Here is a 13360-nt window from a genome sequence, read left to right on the forward strand (position 1 = left end):
AATTGACTTACCGCCTATATACACTCAACCAGATTTACCCATATCTAAGAAAGACATTGTTCCATCAGACCTACAAAGATGGCCACATTTGTGTGATGTACATATTGATACCAGAGAGTGATGTTGGTTTGTTCATTGGTGTCAACGTTCCTAAAGCATTGGAGCCGTGGGATGTGATTTCTAGTGTAGACAAAGGTCCATTACTGTAGACTCTGTTAGGAAGGGTAATCAATGGAACGCTTGATAGGAGACCAGAAAAGGGTACTTACAGTACATACGTCACAGTCAACCGCATAGACGCAAGATTAGAGGAGCAAGTGAGCTATCAATTCAATCATGACTGTTTGTTTGTTGTTTAACGTCCCTCTCGAGAATTTTTCACTCATATGGAGACGCCACCACTTGCCGGTGGAGGGCTGCAAATTCATACCTATGCTCGGCACTTACGGCCATTGAGCAGTGAGGGATCTTTTTCGTGCCAACACCTACTGCGACACGGGACCTCGGTTTATACGGTCTCATCCGAAAGACCGGTCTCCACGCAATCATGTCTTAAGTGAAAGAGCTATTGATGATGTTTCAGAGCCGTCAAGGGACGGCAAAAGATTTCACAACTTTGTGACAAATTCAGTTCGCTTTGAAATAGGACATTATGTCATTGGTTTATCATTCAAATCAGAAAATGTGATAATGCCAAACAACAGGAAGCAAGCAGAACAAGACTGAATTCGTTGTCTAGGAAATTTTGCAGTGTCAGTGAATTCCATATCAATTTTAAAGCTTTCATGGACAAAATTATTAGCGAAGGCTATGCACAAAAGGTACCTAATGAAGACTTAAACCAAGATGATGGACGTGTTTGGTATTTACCTCATCATGATGAACTACATCCCAAGAAAAATAAACTTCAAGTTGTGTTTGATTATGCAGCGAAGTGCCAAGGGACTTCACTAAATGAACAGTTATTACAGGGCCCTAACTTGACAAACACACTCAGTGGGATTTTGATGCGATTTAGAGAGGAGGAGATCGCTGTTATGGGGGATATCGATAGTTCTACCAAGTACGGGTTCCTCCACACGATGCTACTTTTCTACGATTTCTCTGGTGGAACGATGGAAATCCTTCCAGTAGTATTCTCGAATACCTGATGGTTGTGCATTTGTTTGGAGCTACGTCGTCACCTAGATGTGCCAACTTTTGTCTTCGAAAAACTACTCAAGACTGTACAGGACATTTTAGTGATGAGGCAATAAAGACAGTTCTTCAGAATTTCTATGTTGATGATTGTCTCAAGTCGGTGAATTCTGTAAGAAATGGTGTGACATTGGTGAAAGAGCTACAGGGACCGTTGGAAAGTGGAGGATTTCATATATCGAATTTGATCAGCAACATTCATGAGGTCATGAATTCAATACCAGTATCCGATAGAGCCAAGGAGGTCAAGGATTTGGATTTTGACTACTATACTCTACCAACAGAGCGAGCCCTCGGCATCCAGTGGTGTGTGAATTCTGATATCTTTCAGTTTAGATTGGACTTCAACAAGAAACCACCTACAAGACGAGGAATTCTGTCAATGGTAAAGCAGCGTACTTGATTCACTGGGATTTTTAGCTCCACTGCTTCTCATGGCTAAAATCATTCTATAGGAAATGTGTAAGCTTCAGCTTGGTTGGGATGACAAGATTTCAGATGACATTGCTCTTCAGTGGAATAATTGGTATATGTACCAGGATCTTGAGAAATTGAGACTTCAAAGTGGACAGATGTCTTTAACCCCCTGGTTTTCATCCACTCATTGTACAGTTACATCATTTTTTCTGATGCGAGTGAAACTGGATGTGGTACAGTGTCCTACTTGTGTATGGAGAACGCCTTTGGTGAACGTCATTGTTCCTTTATTATGGGCTAATCTCGTGTTGCACCACTGAAGCAAACAACAATTCCGCGATTGGAGTTGACAGCAGCTACGGTAGCCGTGTAGCCGTCAGAACCAATAAGATGTTACTGAGAGAGTTGAACATTCCTGTTGATCATGTTACATACTGGACTGACAGCATGGCCGTTCTACGATATATTCAGAACAGTACAGCAAGATTTCATACTTTCGTCGCCAACAGGCTAACAGTAATCCACGAAGGGTCACAACCAACTGATTATAATTAGAGATACATTAACACAAAGCTGATTCCAGCTAATCATGCATCTAGAGGTATATCTGCAGATGGCTTACTGAAACAGGAGAACTGGATCAAAGCCCCAAATTTCCTGTTTGAACCTGAGGATCATTGGCCAACACCGCCTTCGCAGCTTACTGACAGAGAACTGTTGGATAACGACCAAGAGGTGAAAAAAGTTACTGTAAAAGCAGTTATCACAAAATCTCAGTAATTTAAAGAGGATACTACAGACTGTGTTAACAAGCTGTTTCAACATTATTCGCCATCATGGTATTCGTTGAAACGTAGCGTGGCCTGGATTTTGAAAGTACGAAAAGAACTGTTAAGACATGCTATTGCAAAAAAGACTCGATTCTCATTCAACAGCGCAGGACGATTCTTATGACAAGACTATTATTTCATTTCAGGATTTGAAAGAAGCAGAAAGAGCTATAATATTACTTTCATTTAGCGACTGAATTTCCCATAGAAATAAACACCGTTAAGTCAGGAAACTCTCGTGTCAGTCGTGGTAGCCGAGTCAGGAGCCTGGATCCTTTCTTAGATGACGGGCTCTTGCGTGTTGATGGTCGTTTACGCAAGTCAAGTTTTCCAGTAGAGATTAATCAGCCAGTGATTTTACCCAAAGATCATCATCATGTGTCTACTTTAATTCTTAGACAAATTCACCAATACCTACTTCACAGTGGTAAAGATCACATGTTAGCAAAGCTAAGAGAACGGTATTGGTTTATTCATGCTCCTTCTGCCATTCGGAATGTCATATCAAAGTGTGTTACATGTCGACGACAGAGGTCAAAGGTCGGAGAGCAGAAGATGGCAATTGCAAGTCTTCCCAAAGATCGCCTTGTTCCAGATGAACCACCATCCAGCAGAGTTGGAGTCAATTACTTTTGACCGCTTGAGGTAAAACTTAAACGGAGCCATGTTAAGCGCTATGATGTTATATTTACTTGCTTAGCTAGTCGTGCAGTGCATCTGGAAAGTGCGGCTTTCTTTGAATACAGACTCTTACATAGATGCCCTGTGCCGTTTTATTGCAAGAAGAGGACAAGTTAAGACAATGGAACTAAATTTGTTGGTGCCGAACGTGAACTTAAAAGATCCATACAAGAATGGAACCAGGCACGGATTCAATTTACAATGTAACAGAGGACCGTAGACTGGCAGTTCAACCCACCAGCAGGATCACATTATAGTGTTTTGTAGGAGAGAATAATCAGATCTATCCGCAAAGCCATGAATAGTGTTCTAAAGGAGCAGATCCTTAATGGTGAAGGACTTCATACCCTAATGTGTGAAATCGAATATACAGTCAACGACCGACCAATAACTAAAAACACCGATTAACACTGTGACTTGGAGCCTCTTGCAACAAATCAGATAACTACGTATTTTGAAGACCCACCACTACCAAGGCTATCCTGTCTCTATGATCTTTATGACTTGCCTGCATTTCCTTGCTATTATTTTTAGAAAGTGCTCAAAATTTGCATTTTTTTCAGATTTGATAAATTTTTAAAAATTATCACTTTTTATTAAAAGATCAGTCGTTCATGACCTACAGTGTACTACTAAATCAATTCACTAGATATATGGTAGTTACTTCAACAAATAATCCGTCGAAGTAGGCAACAATTAAACCTGTGAAATATGAGTAGAAAATAGAAATTTAAGATGAAGTTGGTATTATTTCAGTAGACTGCTCCATATTTTTTGGTCTGAAAATGGTGGTTTCGGTTACCATGGCAACCAGTACTCAGATTTGTCGATTGACCTAAAAATGCTCTATACGTGGTGTTAGAGTCATAAAAATACACTTTGGTGGATCTACTCATATTGTTAATTTTTCAACATCGCAAAAATACATGAATATGATTACGATACACGTACGATGTGGTGAATCTACTCGTTATTTATTCAACATTATAAAAAAACATTATTACGATACACGTAGGATGTTCGACTCACAGAGCCAATGCAATTTTGGTGACATGGTTATCGGTAGAACTATTAATAGTGCATACCAAAACTAAATAAAAAACGAAAATACAAAATAAAATAACGAAATTACTGAATAAAAAAACGAAAATACAAAACAAAGCCCTTACAATGCACGTCTAAATTCCGTATTTTCATTTTTTTTTAATCTAATTTCGTTTTTTTATTTAATAATTTCGTTTTTTATCTTGTACATTGGTTTTTATTTAATAATTTGGTTTTTTATTTAATAAAATGGTTTTTATTTAATAATTTCGATTTTTATTTAATAATTTCGTTTTTTATTTATAATTTGGTTTCTTTTAATTTAATAATTTTGTTTTTTATTTTATAATTTGGTTTCTTTTAATTTAATGATTTCGTTTTTTATTTTATAATTTGTTTTTTTTTTATTTAATAAATTCATTTTTATTTAATAATTTCGTTTTTTTTTTTAAATTTAGTTTTGGTTTGCACTATTGGGCTTCCGCAATTAAAGCATGAATTGATATAAAATGTTTTATTTGTAATTATCAGGGGAGAGGTCAGAGGTCACCGAGCCGGTAAGTGCTGTTGTTTTGGGCTCCGGTGAAAAAAAAATGAAATATACTGTTTCCAAAATTTTTTGAAGAGGATTGAGTAAGTGAATATTGAATAACGTGGTTTTAGTGATATAGCTTGATCGATTTTGCCAATGATTTGGCTGTTTTTGCGTTATTAAAAACTTTCTTTGTTCGGAGTATGTGGGTACATACCTCTAATTATTTTTAGAATCGGTAGGGGTAGAAAGTATTGCAGAAAAAATTACAAGTTCCTTAATTTGCAGACCTGAATAAAAAAAAACTGTGATAATGTATTAAACTGAGCCTCATACTTGTTGATAAGGAGTATGTTCCCTTGCAAAAAAGCTTGACAGATGTAATTTATCGATAAGATCAGCAGAATTATTTTATGTATTATAACACTAGTGAGAAGTCTGGAATTCCCCTCCTTTCACTTTCATTTTCAGAGGTTAACGCAGATAGACGCATTTTGCCGGAAAACGAATCTGACATGCCACCTCGAGATTTTAACCAAGGAAAGACAACTTGATGTGCTTTGATTTGAGGGGTCACTCACTGCTGAACGAAAATTAGAGACATTGCTATGTGAAGAAACGTTAACATTGCCGCCTATGGGAAAACAATTAGTGGACTGTACCCATGGTAAAGTGTACAGTGAAATAACGGTGTAAGTAACTGAAGTGGCTAGAATTGTGATACTTTCTGGATTCTATGTTTTTTCATTCAAATTAAATATGTCTGTATCTGACACTACAAAGCTTTTAGCAGAAAGTCACTCCATTATATGTGGCAATGAAACAAGTAGTGAAGAGTGAAGTGTCCTTGACATCAACTGATCAATACATTCCCTCTTAGTGCAAATGAATTCAAAACTTACAAACATTGAACTGAAAAAATGAACAACTGGAAAACAGATTAACAGCAATTGAGGCCGAAATGGTGTCTTTGAGAGAGATTCGAGGATCCATCGACTCTGTGAAATCTCACGTAAGCAGATTAGATGAGGATGTAAGGATGATCAAGACTGATTTCCAAAGTCTTAGAATCTAATGTGAGTGGATTAGAAAAGGTGTTTGATTCGGTAAAGGAGTCAACGGAGGCAAATAGAACAGTGATAAATAACAGAAAGAGCCTAGACCAGTGTATACAGATGCAGTTCCACGCCATCGTACATGGTCTGTGGTGAAACAGGTCGCTTTCCTCTGTATATTTCGGGATATTGTAGAATGATTTCATATTGGGCAAAGCTTTTTTCAGGCCCGCCAAATAAAATTGTAAATGTTTTATACAAACATATGTTTAAACAGTACTGTGATGGAAACTTAACAAACCCATGGTTAGATTGCAGAAAATATGTAATATGTGTGGTCTATCAAATGTATGGTACGAACAGGGTGTCAATATGAATTATAAATGGATAACTGCTACTGTAAAACAAATATTACAATATCAATTTATTCAAAAGTGGTCTAGTGACGTAAATAATTCTTCAAATGGACAGATTTACAGAATCTTTGAACAAAACTTTGGATCTGAACATTATATCGATAAGATATCTCCTAAATTTAGAAAAAATAAAAAAAATATCGAACTGCAAATCATCATCTGTCAGTAGAGACTGGAAGATGGTATGGTATACCACTGTGTGATAGAATCTGTACACTATGTAATAATACCCACACTGCTGATGAATTTCATTAAATCTTAGAATGTAAAACTTTAGCTAATGTAAGAAAAAAAATACCTGGGCAATTATTATTCCCACAGACCTAATGTTATTAAATTCATGAACTAATGTCAACTAAAAACGAAAAAATGCTGAAAATACTATGTATGTTTATCTTAAAAATTGATGATGCTGTCTGTCCTCCTTAATATATTTTCCCCTCTCTTATTTATTTATTTTCTTTTTCAATCATCTGTCATGTTTTTTGTTTTGTATATGTACCTCTGACCAGATTGTATATAATGTATATAATTATGTTATTAATGAACCCCATGTACCAATATTTTGGTTTGGGTGAATAAATTGAGTTCACTTGAACTTGAACTTATCATGAAGTGTGGAAAAAATGGCTTGTCTCTTTTCATTCATGTGTCCAGCGAGGTCTAGAGGGTAATTGATTGTGTAAGCCGAACAATGGGCCTAATTAGATTAAATTAACGGTTAAGCATTAGAAACTGAGAATTGGTAAATAATTTGAAGGTTCATTTCAATTATAAATTATTTTATATATTTATCTTACTGACGACGACGATCTTACTGTGGCGCTAATATTTTAACTGTGGTGGAACTATTGCGCTGATGTTTTTTAACTGTGGCGCTATAAGGAATTTAATTGTGGCGGGGCCGCCACGTTAAACGGCCCATGGAGAACCCTTGCTGGGCAGATCTAAAATTCTAAACGCAAGAAAACTTCACGATATCAACAAAAATCGGACGGTTAAGCAAGAATTAAGTTTTAATTTAATAAAGCGTATACCGGTAATACCATACGCACGTAATGGACGTTATTTTGTTATCATGGAATGTTACTTCCCAAATTTACAATATGACACTCAGTATACGATAACATCTTATAGTATATATCAAAGTATTGTTTTCTTTAATAGATAAATTTTTTTCTTTATGAGATGAAAATGTTAAGTTTAACAAGCAAATTCGAAGGATTGCGGTCCCCAGCTTTTGGTGTCTTAGGTGTTTGGATGCAGTTATATATGGCATATTGTAACTATCTTGCTTGTGTTTCCTGTCTTGTGTGTGCATCAGACAAAAAAGACATAAATTATTGAATTAATAACAGACAAATTATTGAATTTATAACAGTTATGACAAAGGTAACACTAGCCCAACTCTAAACTGCACCAAAAGTTAAGATCCCGGTGATGAGGCCAAATATATAATACAGTCTGAAAGATCTTGTCACAAGTAAAGCCCATGTAAAAAAAGGGGCAAATTCAAAGAATTTGGTCCCCCGATTTCCGTGTTTTAGTGGTTGGGATGTAATTATTTATGGCATATTGTAACTGTCTTGTTTGTGTGTCCTCCAAAATCGTAGATCAAAGTCATGAAGTCAAAAATGATATACTTTCTTTATAAAAGGTGTTGTCAAAGGTATTAATATCTTCTCTCCTTCAAAAGTTCTTACCAATGTAAATATTAAATATGAAAAATACTGAAAGATATTCTTAAAGGTCAAGGTCACAAATCAAAACTGGAATACATTCGGAAAAGTCTTGAAACAGGTAATGCACATATCAAATATTAATGCCTATCTTCTCTCATTCAAAAGTTATCAGCAATGTTAACCCTTACTCTGCTGCACGCACATACATGTATTTGTGCATATTATGACGTATATGTTTTGTCATGCGGAGCGCACATATATGTGCGTACATGGAAAAAAAAAATCACAGTCGTAAAACTCAAAATCGTTTTAAAATCACATAGCGGACTTAATCCTTTAATAAAAAAATCATACAATATTGCAAAATTACAAATGTTACCAAAAAATTATTTAATCATACGTACATGTATCTATGGGTTTTTAATTATGTTAGTGCGTGAATTTACCGCATGATATTTTTTTTTCGGAGCTTTGATGCCAACGCCATGACTGTAAACACGTGAAAGCGAAAGTGCAATGTATCCAGCTCCTTTTTTGCAACACAAAAAATTACGTTTACGTTCCCCATTTTACTGTAAAATTGCTCCATTTAGTCAAATTTACTTTTATTTAGCTTTAAAATATGAACAAAAGATAACTTTTTCTATATTTTTCTATGATATCCAGTTTCCTGTTGAAGTATGGGGGAAATTTCCTATAATTATAGAAGGGAAATTCCCATTCTTTAAATAATTCCCAATCGTAAGCTTAAAAAAAGTTTTATTTAAACATCAATTTTATCAACATCATGCCATAAACTCCTTTTCTTTTATTCATAAACCTAAATATTTATAATCCAACATTACATTATATTGACCTGTAATTTTACAGGCAAATTTTGTAAATGACTTAAGCGGATCATGAAGCAAGTCAAGATCGCGAAAACTGCTCTGGTTTTTTGTCCGTTACTTTATTGTCTCTAAACATGAATTTATGCAAAGAATTTCTAGGACTTTACAACTGAAGGTATTTACAGTAACCTAAAATGCATTTTGTATATTTCCCTTGATTTTATTTTAAAAGGTTATAGGATACATATTTTTTAAATCGGCACCGAAAGTTAGCTGTGACGAAGCAATCAGCTGTTTTAAATCGTTTGGACTGTATATTGAATTTAGCTTGAAGTCTCGATTTAAATGAATTAAAGTGTAAAATATAGTTTATTCTTTACACATTAAAACTATTCCGAGTGGTTTATGTATTTGTTTCTTGTGAAATAATTCATGATCAGTAGTGTTGAAAAATGTAAACGACACTTAAATGGTGCTTGAGTAAACGTGATGGCCGAACGTATGAACATTATTGAAGAATTATTCGCAGATAGTGAAAGTGAGGGTTTCAATTTAGAGAATTTGGAAGATTCTAAATCTGTCGATGAATCAAATTATCATGTTTTGGACCATGAATTTTGGAGTGAAGGTGATAGGGTTCCTTTTCCTTTGAACAGGTATCTGGCTTACAAAAAGAAATCTCAAATACTGACTCTCCACTTGAAATTTTTGATCTATTTATAGATGACAATAATTATGAAAACATTTCACAAGAGACAAATAAATATGCCAATCAGTTTTTAAGCAGGAAACCAATTAAGGAAAAATCACGCTTCCATAAATGGAAAGACACCACAAGTCAAGAAATAAGAAAAATCTGGCATTTATTATAGCCATGGGACTTGTCTGTCATATAGATATTTCCGAATACTGGACATTAAATCCAGTAAAAAGTACTCCATTTTTCACCAGCATTATGTCACGAGACAGGTTTCTGCTATTACTGGCCTTTTTTCACTTAAATGAGAATGAGAATTATATCCCACGTGGATCAGAAGGCTTTAACCCGCTTTTCAAACTTGGTTCCTTCTACAATAAATACTTTCAAATTCGCACTGTGTATAAGCCACATCAAGCGCTGGCTATCGATGAAAGTATAGTGGCATGGCGAGGGAATTTATCGTTCAGGAGGGTACAGTCCTGATAAACCTGTAAAATATGGCTTAAAAGCCTTCATGTTATGCGACGCAGAAAATGCATTTTGTTTAAAGTTCAAACTTTACTCTGGTAGATCTAACATCCAACCCTCAAAAAACGGCTCTACATATTCCTTCGAAACCATTTTGAGAAAGGACACATCCTTTTCTGTGATAATTATTATACTTCTCCTCAATTGTTTATGGACTTGTGGGTCTTTGGTACAGGTGCAACAGGAACAGTTCGCCCTTACAGAAAAGGAATTCCTGAGAAGTAAAAAAAAAGATAGAACTCGATCAAGAACAGAGGGGACACAGCAACTGTCCACTGTGGTCCTTTAAGTTGCTTGAAGTACAAAGATGCTAAGATGGTATATCTGATAAGTACAACAGAGTCCTCCACCAATATTGAAACAGGCCACCATGATTTCTTTCAAACAAAGCTAAAGTAAGGTCCTCTATGGTTCAAATGTATGACAAAAAGATGGGCGCAGTTGACAGACATAACCAGATGATTGAAAACTACAAGTTGCCAATCAAAACTTGAAAGTGGTGGAAAAAACTTATATTTCACATAATGTCGCAATAGTTAATTCTTTCATTATAATTTTCTACGAAGAATGCCGCATAGCTTTCATCCCATGCAGTTCTTCAGCGAACTTGTGGAATAACTTATTCAGACATCGGGAGAAAACAATGGGGTTCATGTTGGGCGGCCTGCTCCCAGGATCCTTGAGAGACTAACAGACAGACACTTTCTGGATAGACTTGAAGATGGAGGGAAGGCACTGCACAGACAATGTATTGTGTGTGGACCTGTCGAAAAAGAAATGCTCCCACCAATGCGGCCTGGTGAGAAACGCCCCAGCAGGTGTGGTCACATGACCAGTTACAATGTAATGTAGCTCGATCTATGCATCACACCCTGCTTTGACATATATCACACAAAGGAAGAATACATTTTAGCATACAAACGAATAAAATTAAGTCCTGAAGATTGATTTGAATGATAAATCATTTTGTTAAAGCAATATGAGCTGCAATTTTTGTATCAGAATTTTTTTTTAAACTAATGATTTATAAAATTAATGACAGACTGAAAAAAGTATGGTTTATCAACATTTTATTATTCATGTCTTTGTGAGAGAAAAAAATTTGGAATCAAAATTAAATTATTGTCATTCTGTACAAAAATTAACTTGTATTTTAACTCTTAGCTTTAGTCTAATTGATCATAAAGATTTTTAAAGTCACATGCAAAATTATCTTAAAACCCCATTTTTTTTACCAAAACAAAACAAAATTAAAATTCTAAAAGTTACAGCTCATTTTACTTCGATAAGAACATCTGACAGTATGAATATTGAAAACTTTAACATGATACATATAACTGTCACAAGTTACAATTCTGAAATACAGTGGTATATTGCATACATGTATGTTAAAAGCAAACATTAACATCGTTGAGGTACAAATTCATAAAATGATTTGGAATCAAAATGCTTGGATGATATATTTCACATACAATACTGAAGTATATTCAATTTCAATTTTCCACAATTAAAGGGTAAAACAGATTTTACAATCACAGGGTAAAATGTTTTTAATCACAAGTTCATATTTGTCAATGTAATCTAGTTCTTGTATCTGAAATCCACCTGTTGATTTTTATCTAGTGAACGTTCCATTCTTTTGTAAAGTTTAGATACATAAGTGTACACTTATGCATATATATAATAAGCTCATAGTATGGAGTTTATATTTTTCAACTATTAAAATTAACTTTCTTCTACTTAGAAGTGTTACATGTGTGTATGGTATGTATTATAGCACTCTCAATGAGGAATAAAAATCACTTTACAATAAAATCATTATTTGTTCATTATAATCATGTTTTACTTTACAGATAATACATGTATAATACTTGACTATGGTCATTGGTTCACTTGTTAATCAATGCCCTATATCATGTTGGACAAGTGCAGGAAAGTTTACAAGACCTTTTTTAGTGTGTGTTACTTACCAAGATGTAAATTCTTAAAGTGAACGATTGTTGAATTTCGTTTGTGTTTTATAATTTTCGATTGAAAATTGATTGCGCGACAGCCTCGATATTTCTCCGGTGACCTGGAATGCGTTGCACTCCTTGTGTAATTATAGGTAACCATGTCCGTCAGTCTGTAAACATGTAAAATAAGAAAGATAGCTACAACCAATCAAAAGTTTTGGGCAAGATTAAAGTTTTTACGGACAAACAGACAGACAAAAAGACTGACGGACAGACCAAACACTATATATGCCCCCGAATCTTAGATTGAACGTTTTTTTGAAAGAAGAAAACGTTGTTCGGCTTCCCCATATTCCCTTGACCTATTTCCTTGACTGAAACAAATGTTTTTTTCACGGATTACGCTAATTTTCTTGTATTTTCTGATCGTCAATGGTAAATATACGATCTACATTGTTTAAGTCCGTGAACTGATAGCAATTGTGAAACATAAAAATTATATTTTCATGTCTTTCGTTATGACATTGTTACAGAAATCAGTTCTTTAATCGGATAGTGTGTGTTTGGAAAATGTGTCAACCATTTAAAGACATGACTGAATTAAAATATAAAAGAAGAACATTTTTTGTGTCCACTGTAGAGTAGCGCGACACTTAGGGATCTCTTTAACCGGTGTCAGTCTGTCTGTCCGTCCGTCTGTCACTCTATATCTTGAGAACTGTAAGAGATATGGATTTGATATTTTGCATAGTTATTACATATTGCTTGGCACTTTGGATTTTGTAAAATACCATTGTTATTGATCTCTTGACCTTTGAACTTAACCTTTCATCCACTTTTCAAAATAGTTCATTGTGCCGAAATACAGCATATCTTTAAAGGATGTATTCACTATTACAAAAGAAATGACCTATAGGAGAGAACAATTTCCCGGAAAAAGTGACAGTTAAAAATCAATCTTTATTTGTTGTTTTCTACCGTATATATGTCTAAATTTTTCGAATTTGTATTTTACAACTAAAATTTATTATTTACAACTTTACAATAAACCTCCAAAGTTGGCCGAAACACCATTTTGTCCGTTAAAGCATTGATTTTTGCATGAATTTTCGCCTAGAAGTCTTCAGGGCAGGCCTGCCCCTAAATAAAATTGTGATATTTTGATAGGTTGGGATGTAAGGAATAATTTAAAATAGGAGTTTTTTAGGGGCACCCTTGCCCTAGGGTCGAAATTCACAAAAAACCTACAAAAAATAAGGAAACCTGATTTTGACAATCCGGTTCAAATTTATACCAGTTATTGTTATAGTCAGAATAGCTCAATCGATAAATGCGCTGACTATTACACTGTGAATACTGTCTTTTTAAAGTCGGGGGTTCGAATCCACCTGGTGCCACACTTTTATAGTTTTAAATTTTCGCCTTTTCAAAGACTATTTTAAATTTTTTTTCTAGGCTTGTTTATTTTCCTTCAATTATCTATCCTTTATGCA

The 13360-nt window shown here is 34.8% G+C and overlaps 1 protein-coding gene across 1 annotated transcript; it reads left to right on the forward strand.

Annotated features, from left to right (window-relative positions):
* Nucleotides 1-1150: 1150 nt before the first annotated feature.
* On the forward strand, nucleotides 1151-1600 carry LOC133204832 (uncharacterized). The gene has a single exon (XM_061340577.1). The coding sequence runs from the start codon at nucleotides 1151-1153 to the stop codon at nucleotides 1598-1600; it is 450 nt and encodes a 149-aa protein (XP_061196561.1).
* The last annotated feature ends 11760 nt before the right edge of the window (nucleotides 1601-13360 follow it).

This window comes from Saccostrea echinata, unplaced genomic scaffold, assembly GCF_033153115.1.
Source record: "Saccostrea echinata isolate AGI-Se365-2 ecotype Australia unplaced genomic scaffold, CSIRO_AGI_Sech_v1 ptg000054l, whole genome shotgun sequence".
Taxonomy (NCBI): Eukaryota; Metazoa; Mollusca; class Bivalvia; order Ostreida; family Ostreidae; genus Saccostrea; species Saccostrea echinata.